Raw genomic sequence first — 19,717 nt, 5'->3', positions numbered from 1 at the left:
TCCTGGTGGAAGCACTCCTTTTGGAACTAAGACTTGTAGACCAGCAGAGCTTAAGGTTGCAGGGACAGAAAGCAGAAATTTTCCTAGTGGATCACTAGGGGTGATAGCGAGTGGTACCACTTCTATTTCCACCCTTTGATTCCTGGACCCATGAATCCTGGGGAAACAGCCCCATAGAGTGGATGCTGATTCGGAGCATACACAGCCACCTGGAGAATACTGCCTCAGCCTTGCAAGGTCTTGCCACCTAGTTGGCGCCGTAATTGAGTCTTCAACAGGCCGTTCCACCGTTCTGTCAACCCAGCTGCCTCTGGATGATGGGGAACGTGGTAAGACCAGATAATGAGCATATTCCCATTCCCTCACTTCATTTACTTTGAAGTGGGTTCCTTGGTCAGAAGCAATGCTTCGTGGAATACCGTGATGGTGTATAAGGTATTCCGTAAGTCCACAGATGGTAGTTTTGGCAGAAGTATTGCATGCAGGGAAGGCAAAAGCCATATCTGGTGTATGTGTCTATTCCATTGAGAACAAATTGCTGCCCCTTCCATGATGGAAGTGGTCCAATGTAATCAGCCTGCCACCAGGTAAGAGGCTGATCACCTCGGGAAATGCTGCCATATCAGGGACTGAGTGTGGGACTCTGCTGCTTGCAGATTGTGCACTCAGCAGTGGCTGTGGCCAGGTCAGCCTTGGTGAGTGGAAGTTCATGTTGCTGAGCCCATGCATATCCTCCATCCCTACCACCATGACCATTTGTTCATGAGCCCATTGGACAGTGACAGGAGTAGCTGGGGAAAGAGGCTGACTAGTATCCACCAAACAGGTCATCTTATCACTTGATTATTAAAGTTTTCCTCTGCTGAAGTCACCCTCTGGTAAGCATTCACATGGTACACAAATATCTTCATGTTTTTTGCCCACTCGGAAAGGTCTATCCATATACTTCTTCCCAAGCCTTCTTTGTCACCAATTTTCCAGTCATGTTCCTTCCAAGTCCCTGACCATCCAGCCAAACCATTAGCAACAGCCCATGAATCAGTATACAAACACACCTCTGGCCAGTTCTCCTTCCAAGCAAAGTGATCAACCAGGTGCACTGCTCGAAGTTCCACCTAATGGGAGGATTTCCCCCACCACTTTCCTTCAGGGACATCCCCAAAAGGGGCTGCAGTGCTGCAGCTGTCCACTTTTGGTTGGTGCCTGCATATCATGCAGAACCATCTGTAAACCAGGCCCGGGTTTTCTCTCTGTCAGTCAACTGATTGTAAGGAACTCCCCAAGAGGCCATAGCTATGGGCTGGGAAAGAGAAGGTTAAGTGGAAGGAGTGGGGACCATGGGTATTTGGGCCACTTCCTAATGTAACTTTCTTGTGCCTTCAGTACCCGCTTGAGCCCTATCTCTTATATACCATTTCCATTTTATGATGACGTGCTACTGTGCATGCCCAACTTTATAGCTTTGTGGGTCAGACAACACCCAGCTCATGATAGGTAACTCAGGTCTCATGATAACTTGGTGGCCCATGGTTAAGTGTTCTGTCTCTACTAGGGCCCCATAGCAGACCAAAAGCTGTTCTCAAATCAAGAGTAGTTATCTGCAGAGGATGGTAAGGCTTTACTCCAAAATCCTAAGGGCCTGCATTGTGACTCTCCTATACGAGCCTGCGAAAGTCGCCAAACAGCATCTCTATTTGCCAGTGACACTTCCAGCACATTGGATCAGCTGGATCATATGGTCCAAGTGGCAGGGCAGCTTCCACAGCAGCCTGGACCTGTCACTTTTTCCCATCCCCACTCAAAACTAGAAGTCTTTCTGGTCACTCGTTAAATGGGCCTGAGTAGCACACCCAAATGAGGAATGTGTTGTCTCCAAGATCCAAAGAGGTCAATTTGGTGTTGTGCCTCTTTTTCCGTCATAGGTGGGGCCAGATGCAACAGCTCATCCTTCACCTTAGAAGGGATATCTCGACAAACCCCACACAACTGGACACCTAGAAATTTTACTGAAGTAGAAGGCCCCTGTATTTTTGTTGGATTTATCTCCCATCCTCTGCTAGGCAAATACCTTAACAACAAATCTTGAGTAGTTGCTACTTCTTGCTCACTAGGTCCAAACAACATGATATTATCAATATAGTGGACCAGTGTGATGTCTCGTGGAAGGGAGAAACGATCAAGATCCCTGTGGACAATATTATGATATAGGGCTTGAGAGTTGATATACCCCTGAGGTAGCACAGTGAATGTATGCTGCTGGCCTTGCTAGCTGAATGCAAACTGTTTCTGGTGGTCTTTACTAAGAGCTATTGAGAAAAAAGCATTTGCCAGATCAATAGCTGCATACAAAGTACCATGGGATGTGTTGATTTGCTCAAGCAATGATACCACGTCTGGAATAGCAGCTACAATTGGAGTCACCACCTGGTTAAGCTTACGATATTCTGCTGTCCTCCTCCAAGACCCAGCTGTTTTCTGCACAGGCCAAATAGAGTTGATTTGGGATGTAGTGGGAATCACCACTCCTGCATCCTTCAAATCCTTAAGAGTGATATTAATCTCTGCAATCCCTCCAGGAATCCAGTATTGCTTCTGGTATACTATTTTGCTAGGCAGCGGCAGTTCTAGCGGCTTCCACTTGGCCTTTCCTCCCATAATAGCCCTCACTCCATGAGTCAGGGAACCAATGTGAGGATTCTGCCGGTTGCTGAGTATGTCTATTCCTATTATGCATTCCGGAACTGGGGAAATAACCATAGAATGGGTCCGGGGACCCACTGGACCCACTATGAGACGGACCTGAGCTAAATCTCCATCGATCACCTGACCTCCATAAGCTCTAACTCTGATTGGTGGACCAGAGTGATGTTTTGGGTCTTCTGGAATTAATGTCAGTTCTGGACCAGTGTCTAATAATCTGTGAAATACCTGATCGTTTCCTTTTCCCCAATGCACAGTTAACCCTGGTAAAAGGCCATAGGTCCCCTGTGGTGTGCTGGGAGGAAGATTAACAGTTTAAATTTTTGGCAGTTTAACAAGATCCTGCCCCGAGGGTACCTGGCCTTACCCTTGTTCAAGGGGCTTTGGGTCTGTAAGCTGTCTCAAGTCTGGGAATTGATTAAGAGGCTGTGACTTTCCATTTTTGTAATTAAAGGTAGACTTTTGTTCTCTTGACCTAGAATTCTTCTCCTTATACTGATCAAACAAGAATTGAGTAGACTGCCCAACTATTTCACTTCTAGGTACTCCATGATCTATTAGTCAATGCCATAAGTCTCTGCAAGTCAGATTATTTTGACTGCTGCTTTGAGCCTGTTTTCCATTATGATAGTCACAGACATCTTGTCTTTGATGGTTAACTGCTGCCATGTTCCTTCTGCTGTCTCAGGATCCGATTATCCCCATTGTGTTTAAGGATTCCAGCTCAGTGATGGCAGTTCCCACAGTAGTATCTGGCCTACAGAGAAGGGTGACTACAGAGCGCTTCAGGAATGATTCAACTAGTTTCACAAATTTATTCCTCACAGTATTTGTAAAAGGTGTGTCCTCTGGACATTCCAGGGGTGTGTGAGCAGGTCTTCCATGATAAAATCCACTCTAACATTCCAATCTCTCTAAGTCTTTGAATCCTTCTTCTATATTATACCAGGGCAGTTCTGGCATTTTGACCTAAGGTAATGTTGGCCACCTTTTGATCCATGTTTCAACCAACCACCCAAACAAACTGTTAATGCCCTTTCTAGCCCCTCGAGGTACAACATTGAATGCACAATCTCTGCTTAGTGGGCCCATATGAATAAACTCAGCCTGATCCAACTTATATTCCTGCCACCCTTATCCCATACCCTTAATATCCATTCCTACACATAGTCCCCCAATTTTTGTCTATATATATTGGAAAATTCATACAGTTCTTTTGGAGTATAGCGTACTTCCTCACGGGTCACACTTTGTACCTCACCCTTCGGAGCGTGTTGGACTTTAGTCTTGTTACAGGTCTTGAAGAAAAGACTGGTGATTGGAGTCAGTCATGAAAAGAATTAGAAATATCCCTGAAGCCATTTACCTCAGGACATTTCGTTTCAGTTTCATCTTGTGAAACAGAATTAATCCCTCCAGACAGGAGTGAGGGCTGCTTCCTCAAGGGAGGTGATTATACATTTAGCAGGTACTGAAGGGTTAAACTCTTTAGGTGGAGGTTGGATGGCAGGCTCCTTAGGCAGACTGTAGGTCAAAAAGCTGTTTCTTCAAAGCAGGCTGGAGGTTGGGTAGCTGTCTCCTCAGTGCAGGCTGAAGGGGGTGCTGTTTACTCCAGGCAGATCATTGCAGGTATATCTAACAAAGACTCAGCAGAATCCAGGGTTCCAGTGTCCTCACTGCCATTATCATCAATCTGTATGTCCCCTTCCCAAGTTTCAGAATCCCGTTCTTTTCTAATCAATGCCTTTACTTTAACAGCAGGCACTGTGCAAGGTTGAGATTTCAGTTTATGTTGTAAATCTGCTATTCAGAGACTCTGGGTCTGGTTTTCAGAAATCTCAAGTCTGCGGCCACAGGAAATAAGATTTTCTTTCAAGGCACACATAGAAACTTTTACATCTGTCATATGGCACTTAAGTTTCAAATTTGAAGCCTGTGGCTGGTCCCTTTCTCTTATAACTTTATCCAGCATATCTAAGAGCAACCAGCCATCATATCTCTTAATTCTGCAAAACTCTCTTATGTTGTCGAAAGCACTGTCACCCAGAGCCTTGCTTCATACATGAGTATGATTAGTTGAGTCAAATGGTGGTATTTTGCATATCTCCATTGCGAACTCACGCCATGGACTGTCAGTGCCATTTTTAATATTGGAAATGGAATCATTAGTGCCTCTGAATCTAATCAGAGTAGAAAACCAATTGTAACTGCATGTTTTAAGATTCTGTTTCTCAAGAACCACTCCCTGTACCAATCTGTTTAGTTAGGATTCTTAAGGGAAACAATCAACAAGAGATATCTGTAAATATAAAATTTTATAAAAGTGTCTCACACACTGTGGGGATGCACAAGTCGAGATTCCATAGGGTAGGCAGCGAACTGGCAACTCCTATGAAGGTGTTCGATGAACTCCTTAGGAGATGCTTCGCTGGCTAGTGGAAGAAGTAAAGGTCATCTCTCCCTCTTCCTTAAAAGTCCTCAATTGATTGGATTAAATCCAGCTGATTGAATTCTCTCATTGCAGAAGACATATCCTTCCTTGTTCTAACCAGTCACAGCTGTAGTCAGTTGACTGATGATGTAATTAACCAGCCTTTTGGTTTATTAACTAGCCACCAGTGTCCTTGTAGTAGTAGTTGGAACCGTGCTTGCTTGACCAGACACCTGGACACCATCACTTGGCCTAGTTGACACATAAACCTAACCATCACACTCTCATTTAACCTGTTTCATGTATTTATGTCATGCTGGTAAGGTCACTTAATAGTTCATATGCTTCAGACTTTGTAATGATAAATGGCAGAATAGTGTGGATGGCATTTTTTGGTACATTTGTAGTAATTGTTTCAAGAATTTTTAGTAAATGCAATAATGATTAATATGGTGCTTGGCATCCCACTTAACATTCTTATGTCTTGTAGAAGGATGATGACTTAGAACTAGTTTACAACTAAAATATATCTTTCATGTCATTTCCTATTTAATGTAGAATTATATTATTTGTTGTAATTTAGTGCTTAAAATACTTGCCATCCATACCCAAGTATTAATGCTTGTTGTTGATTTCTACTGTATCAAGAAATATGAATATCACCAATATGATTAAAATTTTTGTTAATGATCAGTTTGTCAGACAATGGCTCATCTAATAATTACACAGACACTGATAATCTTCATAGTTTCACATTTTGAGTATAATATGAGGCATAGGATTTAAGTTTCTAGTAGTAAAAAGAATTATCTGTAAATAAAATTATAAACTAGGTGAAACTCAATATCCAATTTATTGACTTATCATACTGACTTAAAAATTTCAGAATATTAATTTTTTAATAAGGATGACCATGTATTGATAGACCTGTCATTGATTAGCATTATTTTTTCATTGTAGAACAAAATAGTTAAGAATTGAACTGAAATCTTATGTACTATAATAAATGTAAGAGCTGGTATCTTTTGTTTAATTCAGCCAGGTTATTGTTAACAAATTACAATAGGTTTTGGTTTGTAATTCATAATAATACATTTATTTTCATTTAAAAATGTATTGTGATTTATTGATATACCCTTTTCCTCAAAATTATCGTAAGTGTATAAGTTAAAATAACTTTGAACTGAATTTCTAATACTAATGAATTGGGTAACTAAAAATACTTTTTGTTTTATTAGGAGTGCAAGTGGCAACGAGTTTAAATGATCTTAGATGGCTCAGTGCTCCTATGAGACTTATATCTTTCAGTCATACTTAGCATACTGCTTTTAATGATTGTTTTATGAATCTGTTATCTCCACTGAAGTAAAAGTTTCTTGAGGACAAGAATTATCATTCTTATTTTCACAATTGTTAGCACGTCCTGGCACATGGGTGCTCACTATTTGAACTAATGAACATGTTTAATGACTTTAAATACAATTCATTTCAAAGGACAGTATAAAACCCCAAGATTGCTCATTATTTTGTGAGAAGGAAGAAGAAGAAGAAGAGGAGGAAGGAGAAGCTGCAGATATGGAAGGTATTGGTCATTTAGATTTGCTTTATATTGATTTGGGAATATTTGTAATTCATGTGGATTAAGAATTCAACTCCATTGGGTTCTAAGTTTTACCAGGTATCAGCCTAGAAAGGATTTTGTTTAGTTTAAATGTAATCAGTACAAAACTTATCCTTTTATTGGAGTCTTCTACTTTAGCTGGAGCATAATCTTGACAGCGTTGTTTGCACTGGGATAAATATTAGTCATCATCTCTAATGTTGGATAAACCTGCAGGTATACAAATTCTTAAGCTAATTCTTAAACTAATTATTTCAGGAGCAGAGCAAGGGTTGCTCACATAGTTTTATATTTTCTTTCTCCTTTCATCGTTCTGCTAAATGTCATCCTTCTGCTAAAACCTTAAGATAGTAATTCTTTTATTTTTTTTTATTATTTTATTTTTTTTATTTTTTTATCTTCATTTTATTGAGATATATTCACATACCATGCAGTCATACAAAATAAATCGTACTTTCGATTGTTTACAGTACCATTACATAGTTGTACATTCATCACCTAAATCAATCCCTGACACCTTCATTAGCACACACACAAAAATAACAAGAATAATAATTAGAGTGAAAAAGAGCAATTGAAGTAAAAAAGAACACTGGGTACCTTTGTCTGTTTGTTTCCTTCCCCTATTTTTCTACTCATCCATCCATAAACTAGACAAAGTGGAGTGTGGTCCTTATGGCTTTCCCAATCCCATTGTCACCCCTCATAAGCTACATTTTTATACAACTGTCTTCGAGATTCATGGGTTCTGGGTTGTAGTTTGATAGTTTCAGGTATCCACCACCAGCTACCCCAATTCTTTAGAACCTAAAAAGGGTTGTCTAAAGTGTGCGTAAGAGTGCCCACCAGAGTGACCTCTCGGCTCCTTTTGGAATCTCTCTGCCACTGAAGCTTATTTCATTTCCTTTCACATCCCCCTTTTGGTCAAGAAGATGTTCTCCGTCCCACGATGCCAGGTCTACATTCCTCCCCGGGAGTCGTATTCCACGTTGCCAGGGAGATTCACTCCCCTGGGTGTCTGATCCCACGTAGGGGGGAGGGCAGTGATTTCACCTTTCAAGTTGGCTTAGCCAGAGAGAGAGGGCCACATCTGAGCAACAAAGAGGCATTCGGGAGGAGGCTCTTAGGCACAACCATAGGGAGGCCTAGCCTCTCCTTTGCAGCAACCGTCTTCCCAAGGGTAAAACCTGTCGTAAAAGGCTCAACCCATCAAACCACCAGTCCCCTATGTCTGTGGTCATGTTAGCAACCATGGAGGTGGGGTAGGCGAATACCCCTGCATTCTCCACAGGCTCCTCAAGGGGGCACTACATCTATTTTTTTCCTTGTTTTTCTTTTATTTTTTTTTTAACTTTCCCTTCTTTTTTAAATCAACTGTATGAAAAAAAAGTTAAAAAGAAAACAAACATACAATAAAAGAAAATTTCAAAGAGACCATAACAAGGGAGTAAGAAAAAGACAACTAACCTAAGATAACTGCTTAACTTCCAACATGTTCCTACTTTACCCCAAGAAAGTTACATAATATAGCAACATTTCTGTGAACTTGTTCCTACTATATCCATCAGAAATTAACAGACCATAGTCATTCCTGGGCATCCCCAGAACGTTAAATAGCATATCTGTTCTTCTTGGATTATTGTTCCCCCTTCCTTAATTGCTCTCTACTGCTAGTTCCCCTACATTCTACATTATAAGCCATTTGTTTTACATTTTTCAAAGTTCACATTTGTGGTAGCATATAATATTTCTCTTTTTGTGCCTGGCTTATTTCGCTCAGCATTATGTCTTCAAGGTTCATCCATGTTGTCATATGTTTCACCAGATCGTTCCTTCTTACTGCCGCGTAGTATTCCATCGTGTGTATATACCACATTTTATTTATCCACTCATCTGTTGAAGGACATTTGGGTTGTTTCCATCTCTTGGCAATTGTGAATAATGCTGCTATGAACATTGGCGTGCAGATATCTGTTCGTGTCATTGCTTTCCGATCTTTCGGGTATATACTGAGAAGTGCAATCTCTGGATCGAATGGTAACTCTATATCTAGTTTTCTAAGGAACTGCCAGACTGACTTCCAGAGTGGCTGAACCATTATACAGTCCCACCAACAATGAATAAGAGTTCCAATTTCTCCACATCCCCTCCAGCATTTGTAGTTTCTTGTTTGTTTAATGGCAGCCATTCTAACCGGTGTTAGATGGTATCTCATTGTGGTCTTAATTTGCATCTCTCTAATAGCTAGTGAAGCTGAACATTTTTCCATGTGTTTCCTGGCCATTTGTATTTCCTCTTCAGAGAACTGTCTTTTCATATCTTTTACCCATTTTATAATTGGGCTGTCTGTACTATTGTCATTGAGTTGTAGGATTTCTTTATATATGCAAGATATCAGTCTTTTGTCAGATACATGGTTTCCAAAAATTTTTTCCCATTGAGTTGGCTGCCTCTTTACCTTTTTGAGAAATTCCTTTGAGGTGCAGAAACTTCTAAGCTTGAGGAGTTCCCATTTATCTATTTTCTCTTTTGTTGCTTGTGCTTTGGGTGTAAAGTCTAGGAAGTGGCCGCCTAATACAAGGTCTTGAAGATGTTTTCCTACATTATCTTCTAGGAGTTTTATGGTACTTTCTTCTATATTGAGATCTTTGGTCCATTTTGAGTTAATTTTTGTGTAGGGGGTGAGGTAGGGGTCCTCTTTCATTCTTTTGGATATGGATATCCAACTCTCCCAGCCCCATTTGTTGAAAAGACCATTATGACTCAGTTCAGTGACTTTGGGGGCCTTATCAAAGATCAGTCGGCCATAGATCTGAGGGTCTATCTCTGAATTCTCAATTCGATTCCATTGATCTATATGTCTATCTTTGTGCCAGTACCATGCTGTTTTGGCAACTGTGGCTTTATAATAAGCTTCAAAGTCAGGGAGTGTAAGTCCTCCCACTTTGTTTTTCTTTTTTAGAGTGTCTTTAGCAATTCAAGGCATCTTCCCTTTCCAAATAAATTTGATAACTAGCTTTTCCAAGTCTGCAAAGTAGGTTGTTGGAATTTTGATTGGGATTGCATTGAATCTGTAGATGAGTTTGGGTAGAATTGACATCTTAATGACATTTAGTCTTCCTATCCATGAACATGGAATATTTTTCCATCTCTTAAGTTCCCCTTCTATTTCTTTGTATAGGTCTTTTACATCTTTGGTTAAGTTTATTCCTAGGTACATGATTTTTTTAGTTGCTATTGAAAATGGTATCTTTTTCTTGAGTGTCTCTTCAGTTTGTTCATCTCTAGCACATAGAAACATTACTGACTTATGTGCATTAATCTTGTATCCCGCTACTTTGCTAAATTTGTTTATGAGCTCTAGTAGCTGTATCGTCGATTTCTCAGGGTTTTCTAGATATAAGATCATATCATCTGCAAACAATGACAGTTTTACTTCATCTTTTCCAATTTGGATGCCTTTTATTTCTTTGTCTTGCCGGAGTGCCCTGCTAGCACTTCCAGCACAATTTTGAATAACAGTGGTGACAGCGGGCATCCTTGTCTTGTTCCTGATCTTAGAGGGAAGGCTTTCAGTCTCTCACCATTGAGTACTATGCTGGCTGTGGGTTTTTCATATATGCTCTTTATCATGTTGAGGAAGTTTCCTTCAATTCGTGCCTTTTGAAGTGTTTTTATCAAAAAGGGATGTTGGATTTTGTCAAATGCTTTTTCAGCATCTATTGAGATGATCAATTGATTTTTCCGTTTTGACTTGTTAATGTGTTGTAATACATTTATTGATTTTCTTATGTTGAACCATCCTTGCATGCCTGGAATGAACCCCACTTGGTCATGGTGTATGATTTTTTTAATGTGTCTTTGGATTCGATTTGCAAGTATTTTGTTGAGGATTTTTGCATCTATATTCATTAGGGAGATTGGCCGGTAGTTTTCCTTTTTTGTAGCATCTTTGCCTGGTTTTGGTATTAGATTGATGTTCGCTTCATAAAATGAGTTAGATAGTGTTCCATTTTCTTCAATGTTTTGAAAGAGTTTGAGTAAGATTGGTGTCAGTTCTTTCTGGAAAGTTTGGTAGAATTCCCCTGTGAAGCCATCTGGCCCTGGGCATTTATTTGTGGGAAGATTTTTGATGACTGATTGGATCTCTTTGCTTGTGATGGGTTGGTTGAGGTCTTCTATTTCTTCTCTGGTCAGTCTAGGTTGTTCATATGTTTCCAGGAAATTGTCCATTTCTTCTGCATTATCCACTTTGTTGCCATACAGTTGTTCATAATATCCTCTTATAATTTTTTTAATTTCTTCAGGATCTGCAGTTATGTCACCTTTTTCATTCATTATTTTGTTTATGTGGGTCTTCTCTCTTTTTGATTTTGTCAGTCTAGCTAGGGGCTTGTCAATCTTGTTGATCTTCTCAAAGAACCAACTTTTGGTGATAGTTATCCTCTCTATTGTTTTTTTGTTCTCTATGTCATTTATTTCTGCTTTAATCCTTGTTATTTCTTTTCTTGTACTTGGTTTAGGATTGGTTTGCTGTTCATTTTCTAGCTTCTTCAGTTGATCCATTAGTTCTTTGATTTTGGCTCTTTCTTCCTTTTTAATATATGCGTTTAGTGCTATAAATTTCCCCCTTAGCACTGCTTTTGCTGCATCCCATAGGTTTTGGTACGTTGTGTTCTCATTTTCATTCGTCTCTATATATTTAGCAATTTCTCTTGCTATGTGCTTCTTTAACCCACTGATTGTTTAGGAGTGTGTTGTTTAACCTCCAGGTATTTGTGAATTTTCTAAGTCTCTGATGGTTATTGACTTCTAATTGTATTCCATTGTGGTCAGAGAATGTGCTTTGAATAATTTCAATCTTTTTAAATTTATTGAGGCTTGTTTTATGTCCCAGCATATGATCTATTCTGGAGAAAGTTCCATGAGCACTAGAAAAGTATGTGTATCCTGGTGACTTGGGATGTAATGTTTTGTATATGTCTGTTAAATCTAATTCATTTATCAGATTGTTTAGGTTTTCAATTTCCTTACTGGTCTTCTGTCTGGTTGATCTATCTATAGGAGAGAGTGATGTGTTGAAGTCTCCCACAATTATTGTGGAAACATCAATTGCTTCCTTTAGTTTTGCCAGTGTTCCTCTCATGTATTTTGTGGCACCTTGATTGGGTGCATAGACATTTATGATTGTTATTTCTTCTTGTTGAATTGCCCCTTTTATTAGTATGTAGTGGCCTTCTTTGTCTCTCACAACATCCCTGCATTTAAAGTCTATTGTATCTGAGATTAATATTGCTACACCTGCTTTCTTCTGGCTGTAGCTTGCATGAAATATTTTTTTCCATCCTTTCACTTTCAGTTTCTTTGTGTCCCTGTGTCTAAGATGAGTCTCTTGTATGCAACATATTGATGGTTCATTTTTTTTGATCCATTCTGCGAATCTATATCTTTTAATTGGGGAGTTTAATCCATTTACATTCAACGTTATAACCGTGAAGGCATTTCTTGAATCAGCCATCTTATCCTTTGGTTTATGTTTGTCATATTTTTCCCCTCTCTCTATTAATATCCTTTATTGTACCCATACTGAATGTCTTTAGTACTGAACCTTTCTCCAAGTCTCTCTGCCCTTTCTTTGTTTCTCTGTCTGTAGAGCTCCCTTTAGTATCTCCAGTAGGGCAGGTCTCTTGTTAGCAGATTCTCTCAGCATTTGTTTGTGAAAAATTTAAGCTCTCCCTCAAATTTGAAGGAGAGCTTTGCTGGATAAAGTATTCTTGGCTGGAAATTTTTCTCACTCAGAATTTTAAATATATCGTGCCACTGCTTTCTCACCTCCATGGTGGCTGCTGAGTAGTCACTACTTAGTCTTATGCTGTTTCCTTTGTATGTGGTGAATTGCTTTTCTCTTGCTGCTTTCAGAACTTGCTCCTTCTCTTCTGTGTTTGACAGTGTGATCAGTATATGTCTCGGAGTGGGTTTATTTGGATTTATTCTATTTGGAGTCCGCTGAGCATTTATGATTTGTGTATTTATGTTGTTTAGAAGATTTGGGAAGTTTTCCCCAACAATTTCTTTGAATACTCTTCTTAGACCTTTACCCTTTTCTTCCCCTTCTGGGACACCAATGAGTCTTATATTCGGACGTTTCATATTATCTATCATATCCCTGAGGTCCATTTCGATTGTTTCAATTTTTTTCCCCATTCTTTCTTTTATGCTTTCATTTTCCATTCTGTCGTCTTCCAGGTCACTGATTCGTTGTTCACCTTCTTCTAGTCTTGTACTATGAGTGTCCAGAATCTTTTTAATTTGGTCAACAGTTTCTTTAATTTCCATAAGATCATCCATTTTTTTATTTAGTCTTGCAATGTCTTCTTTATGCTCTTCTAGGGTCTTCTTGATATCCTTTGTATTCTGTACTATGGGCTCATTGTTCATCTTTAGTTCTTTGAGTAGCTGCTCTAGGTGCTGTGTCTCTTCTGATCTTTTGATTTGGGTGCTTGGGCTTGGGTTATACATATCGTCTGGTTTTTTCATATGCTTTATAATTTTCTGTTGTTTTTGGCCTCATGGCATTTGCTGAACTTGATAGGGTTCTTTTAGGATTTGTAGACCAATTGAAGTCCTTATCTCTAATTTATCAGATCTACAGCTTCGTGGAGTACACTTTCTCTAACTAACCAGCAGGTGGCGTCCACGAGCCACCTGTTCTTCCACAAGCCAGTTCTCCCCTGCTTAGCCTTTTTGGTGAGTGGGGGAGTGAGTCTTGTGGGGTCCAATTGGTGTACCAAGCTCGTGTGTGTAGTTCGTGTTGCCTGCCCTGTATATGGGGCGTGTTTCTGGGCAGTCAGGGAGGGGGGGTGGCTCTAACAATCAAATCTCCCTGGTGATCCTAGAGTTTTAAAGCTGCTGCAATAGTCTAATCCTTCAGTTCAGTCCTGCCACAGTTTGTCTCTGCCACTGACCCACACGTCCTTGGTATTGGCGTATGGCTCCTGAGACTTGCAAGTGGGCCCCTCTTCCAGGCTGTGCACCCCGGGTACTCCTTTGAGGGATGACTGTGCTATGTCACAGGTGAGTGCCGTCCCCCCAGGGCAGTTCTGGGCTGCTGGGCTGTGTAGGGAGTCTCCCAGTCTGCTGAAATGATGGCTGAATGGGGCTTTGTTAATTCACACTGCTCCACCTTCCCAACTCTGGGACAATCAGCTGAGGTTGCAGGGAAGGCTAATGTCCACGCCCAGTTTTGTGGTGTGTGCCTGTTATTTGAAGCACTTCCGTCACACTGGGTTTGTCTGGGGCAGCTCTGGGCTATGGGGCTGGCGATGGGCAGGAGTGTTTCCTGTCCACCAGGATGATGGCTGTGAGCGGACACCCCCCTTTTCTTGGGAAGTTGTGGTGTTTAGTGAATTTTCTCAGCCCCTGGATTATTGCCTTTTGTCTCAGAGCTCTCTTAGTTCTGCTCTTGACTTGATGTGCCCAAATTGAAAGTCTTTGAAGCTTTCTGTATTGGGCTTCTTAGAGTAATTGTTTTACAAAAAGAAAAAAGGATTAAAAAAAAAACGGCCCTCCTCAGAGATCTAATGGGTTATTGAAATGCTAAGAGACAAAGCAACCAGGGCCATTAAGGAAAGGTCCACAGGGCAGAGAGATCAGCTTTTCTTCGGGATTTGCATATGCGCCTCAGTGCCTGAATTCTGCCCTTCCCCTTTCTATGTTCACCAGAACTCCAAAAGTCCTCCGCTTTTATGTTGGAGTTTTTCGTGTTGTTTTTTTCCTATGCCTGTCTCCTCTCTGCTGGGCTGGCTGCTCTCAGATTCTCTGGTGTCTGGTCTCAGTCTGTCTGTGGTTGGAGTTTGGATCAGTAGAATGAGTTTCCGATAAGGGCTGCCACTGCAGTTCTCCCTTCTCCTTCCCGGAGCTGACAGCCCTTCCTCCCACGGGACTGAGCCTGGCAGGGAGGGGCGCGGGTCCCCTGGCCGCAAAAACTTACAGATTTCGCTGATCTCAGCAGTTCGACGTTTTCATGAGTGTTGTATGAAGTATGCCCAAGGTCAGATTGCTCTGTGGTGTCCAGACCACGCAGTTCCTGGCTTTCTACCTACTTTCCTGGAGGAGTAACTAAAACATACAGCTCACCAGTCCGCCATCTTGCCAATACCATTTGTGTAAAGCCTTGAAAGAAGTGAGTGAACAAGCTATTTGGATATCTGGGAGACGAATCCAAAGACCCTGAGGTGAAAGCATGTGTGGTTTATATAAAATACTGTAAGGAGGCTCCTATGTCTAGTGGAGTGAGGGGAGAGTAGTAAAGGGTGGGGTCAGAGGGGTAACTAGGGGCAAGATCATGTAAGGCCCTAGCTTCAACCCAGCATGAGATGAGAAGTCATTGCAAGGTTTTCCCTAAGTAGAGAAATGATATGATTTAACGTTTCAACTGACTCACTCTGATAGCAGTATTGAGAATAGACTGAATGGGGAAAGGGAGAATGGTTAGAAGGTTGTCTTGATAATATAGGCATGAAATATCAGTGGCTTAGGTTGGGTGGTAAGATTGGAAGTGATGAGGAATAGAATTCTGGACATATTTTTGAGATTGGGGCCAAAGGGATTTGCAGTTGTATTGACTGTGGAATGTGAGAGTCAGAGTAGTCAAATGTGACTCCAAGATTTTTAACCTGAGCATCTAGAAAATTCCGTTAACTGAGATGGGGAAAATTACAGGACTGAACAGATTCAGAGGGGGTATCAGTAGCTCAGCTTTGGACCTGTGACATTTGTGGTGCCCATTAGTGATTCAAGTGGAGACATAAAGTAAACAATTAGGTATCTAGATCTGCAGTCAGGGAATAAATTTGGACATTAACATATAGATGGTATTGGAAGCCATAGAAACTGGATGAAATTATCGGAGAGTAAGTGTGGATAAAGAGACAAGGTCCAAGAACCAAGCCCCTTAGTTGCTGCAGTGTTAAATAAATGTATGTATGTATGTATGTATGTATGTATGTATGTATGTATAGGAGATGAAGTGGAACCAGCACAGGAGATAGTGAAAGAACAGCTAGTGATATGGGAGGAAAACTAGAACAATATGATATCTTAAAAGCTAAGGAAAGAAAGTGTTCCAAGGAGGAGGTATAAATCATGGCAGATATTGTTGAGATATCAATTAAGATAAAGACTGAGAATTTACCGCTGGATCCAGCAGAATGGAGAGGTCAGTGGTGACTTATAACAAGCAAGTTTTATCCCATAATATAAATAACCTTGTATACACTGTGGAGTCACCAAGGACTCTACAGTATCATTATGCCACTTCATAATATTAATAGATTGTAGCATAGACTAAGCCATAAGCATGCTGAAACTTTCCATGACTTTTGTCATGTAAAGTGTGTGCTGGCTTTGGAAGTATAGAATTGGTTCATGCTATTCAGTGTCTTCAATTAAAAACCAAAGCAAAACCCAGCTTTTGAATGATTCCTAAACTATAATTTGGTTTAGGGCTTTATCTTGAATTTGATTAATTTTGTTGCTTTTTATAACAGAATATGAAGAGAGTGGATTGCTGGAAACAGATGAGGTTTGTAAACTAAGTTTTTTCTTTAATTTTAATGAATGAACTTAAATTTGGGGGTTAGTGTTCTTAATATTTTGATGTTTTAAAAAATTTATGTTTACATTGGTTAATAACAAAATTTTAGCTTTGAGTTTAGTTACGAACATCTGCTTTGAGGTAGAGAACAAAATACAGGATAGAAAAAATAGATTTTCTAGGATATCATATTAATACTGATTTTAATGATTGTAAATTTTTCTCCATTATTATGTGCCAGGCTACCCTAGACACAAGGAAAATTGTAGAAGCTTGTAAAGCTAAAACTGATGCTGGAGGTGAAGATGCTATTTTGCAAACCAGGACTTATGACCTTTACATCACATATGATAAATATTACCAAACTCCACGACTATGGTTGTTTGGGTATGATGAGGTAAAAATAAAAGGAATTTTTTTTTTAAAGTGCATACTTTAAATTGTTGGATTTAATTCCTTCTTCATTATGTACAGAGGTGTATTTGTGATCTTTTAGGTTGTAGAAATCATGTTTTCCAATTTTACGATTAATAGTGAACTTGGTTCTTATTTTGAAGAAATTGAATTATTCACTGTGACAACGAATATAGTAAGATTGAACCAGAAATAATCTGTTACACATTTATTCTTTGGCCTCTGAACTTATCCCTTCAAAATATGATGGAAATTGAACTTGGTTTATTGCATTAAATTTTGTTTGGGATTACATCCATTGGCTATATAGGCATTTACAGTGTGGTTGTATCATATGCATTTTATTTTCCTTAAGACGGACAACCTTTTTCATTCATCCATGTAATTGAATTAAAGGAATTGAAATACTGTGAACCTGTTTAATCTGTCCTTTTCATGACTAGAAGTGGAAAAACAAGAAAATAAAACACATAGGCCTGCAAGATGAGTTAGAAAGTTATGAGATGTTTGACAGCCATGAACTTGCCTTTTTGTGGGATCCTTACTGCATAGATGGTGATTGATGTCACATGGCCTGGATGTACCGACCTTACCCCCATACCTCCTTGGTACAATAAATTGTACCAAAAATTGTCTGCTAATTCTATTTTAAATAGTCTGGAATTCTAAATTGTAAATGATTGGGGTGGGGTGGGGGGATAAATACATTGTAAACATTGAGATTCAGGCTAATCGTTTTTAAACAGTAATTTCAAAACCATGTTTTATGTTTCAGCAACGGCAGCCTTTAAACAGTTGAGCACATGTATGAAGACATTAGTCAAGATCATGTGAAGAAAACAGTGACCATTGAAAATCACCCTCATCTCCCACCACCTCCTATGTGTTCAGTTCACCCATGCAGGTGTGTGTGTGTGTGTGTGTGTGTGTGTGTGTGTGATGTGTGATGTCTACTTCAAGGATTTAGCTTAATAAGTCGGTAAAAATCCCTTTTGTCTTCCATAGAAATGTTCTTGTACTCAGTTAAATGTATAAGAAAATGGGGGAAAATAACCCACTAACTTATTTTAAATTTATGACATTAAGAATACTGCTTGTTCTGTGTGTATGTTAAACTATGGAATATATCTTTATAATTATATATACTCCTGTTTTTAGCTCCAAAAATAGTATAGAAGATCCTGTTTTAGAATCAGAATTATGTATGAATCTAAAACAGATATGGTTTGTTCTAGTGTTTGTGTATCTTTCTGTAATGTAAACTATAAAATTGACCCTGTGCTTTTCCTAGGTGATCTGTTTATCTCCTCTTTATTGGTTAGTGAAGGGAGATATAGTATGAAGAATTTCTGTACTTCTTTATTCTTCATTTATAAGGCTCTGTCAAATCAAATGCATTTTATAATTTGGTATCTCTTCTAAAATTAGTCTTCATAGACCAATTCTGTCAGAGATGGTCTAGTTCTTTGTTGAAGGAGGGTACAGGAAGAAGGGTATAGAAACAGAGAATAAGACCTTTTTATTGGCTCACTTCTGCTCTATTTCTGTTCCTTAACTTCTGACATGAGGTTGCAAAAAAATTGCCATGGAGGCCGCTCTTACAGCCGTTAGCTATGTCCACTTTTGCTGTTCTTCTACCAATTTAGTTTTTCCTAGTCCTCAGCCCTCAGAGCTGTCCTTATAAAATTCTGTGATTATCTCTGGGAACTGTGGAGCAGACTTGAAGATTTAATGGATAGTTTAACCTAAGAACACAGGAGTCTGTTGTCCATATATATGTAGTCTAAACTTTACATCCTTGAATTTTATAAAGCTAAGTTCTCTGTGGTAAGTGAATTTTAACCCAGGCATTAGCTACCTGTTTAGGGCATCCTAGTCCCAAGGGTTCTTTATGTTATAGTTGAAGGTAAATGAAAGGAGCAATGATACAGGATGTGAAATATCTTTGAGGCTTTAAGAAAATATAGTTCTAATCATGGAAATCACTTAAAAAGTTCAAGTTAATGTATTAACAAGATTCCTAGATTTAATATAAATTCTCCCTGCTAAATCAGATTGGTATTAAATTTTAAAAACATATACATTTGCCATTTTTTTTTTCTTCTGTTAATTTTAGTCACAGGCTCTTTCAGTCTAATTTGTGGTTTTATTATGTTTCCTCTCTTCAGCACTTATGCCTGGTCAGTAAAGGTGCTGATTGTGCCCTAACACACCATGGTCCGAGCACCTCACTGTTCCATATGCTCTTCCTGACATGACAAACAGCTACTCACTTTCCTCAGGCAAAGGCCCACAGGTTGTCAAACTCAGAGCTCTGAGTCCAGCTAGTAACTGCCATGTCACTGCCAGGATCTTTTTATACACAAACACCAACTAATGGATGAGCAATCTCTTCTCCTTTACTAACCACTTTTTTTTTTTAAGGAATCATTACTTTCCACCTGAACATTCTCAATCCTCAAAAGAAGTATTTCTCAAATTAAATTCTCTGTGTAAACCAGCCAAACTCTACTCCTGACCTAAGAAGCAAGGGAGAAGAAAAGCAGGAATGAAACAGGGGCATCTGAGTTGAATAAGGGACCAGGCATCTAGCCTTGTTGGAGACGCTACTTCAGTCAAATTAGCATATAACTTAAAACTGTTCTTTCACAGTTTTCCTAAATTCACAAAGTTTAGATTCGTTGTGCAGTTCTGTGCATACATTAACTTTGGCTTTGGTTGGAATTGCAATTGCATATTACAGTAGAGATTTTCTTTTTACTAATGTGTTATTGGAGGGCCAAGTGCAGCAGAACCTATATGTATGCATGATTTGTTCTGAACTTTCTTTTTTAAAAAATGATGTTACATTCCATTTTGAGGGCTTAGTTATTTCTTATAGGTAGCTTTCAAAAAGCATTGAAAAATACTTCTAACATACTGGTAGCAATATTTTCCAGATAAAACTCTGGTATTC

The 19,717-nt window shown here is 39.3% G+C and overlaps 1 protein-coding gene across 1 annotated transcript in view; it reads left to right on the top strand.

Annotated features, from left to right (window-relative positions):
• ATG3 (autophagy related 3) overlaps positions 1–19,717 on the top strand; it is a 40,081-nt gene that overhangs the window by 16,491 nt on the left and 3,873 nt on the right. The window contains 5 exon segments of the mRNA XM_037835468.1: positions 6,626–6,713; positions 16,301–16,335; positions 16,589–16,744; positions 17,537–17,551; positions 17,553–17,665. Coding sequence (XP_037691396.1) covers positions 6,626–6,713; positions 16,301–16,335; positions 16,589–16,744; positions 17,537–17,551; positions 17,553–17,665 — 407 coding nt within the window.

This window comes from Choloepus didactylus, chromosome 1, assembly GCF_015220235.1.
Source record: "Choloepus didactylus isolate mChoDid1 chromosome 1, mChoDid1.pri, whole genome shotgun sequence".
NCBI lineage: Eukaryota > Metazoa > Chordata > Mammalia > Pilosa > Megalonychidae > Choloepus > Choloepus didactylus.
The sequence above is the reverse complement of the archived record's forward strand: the minus strand, read 5'-3'. Positions and strand labels throughout refer to the sequence as shown.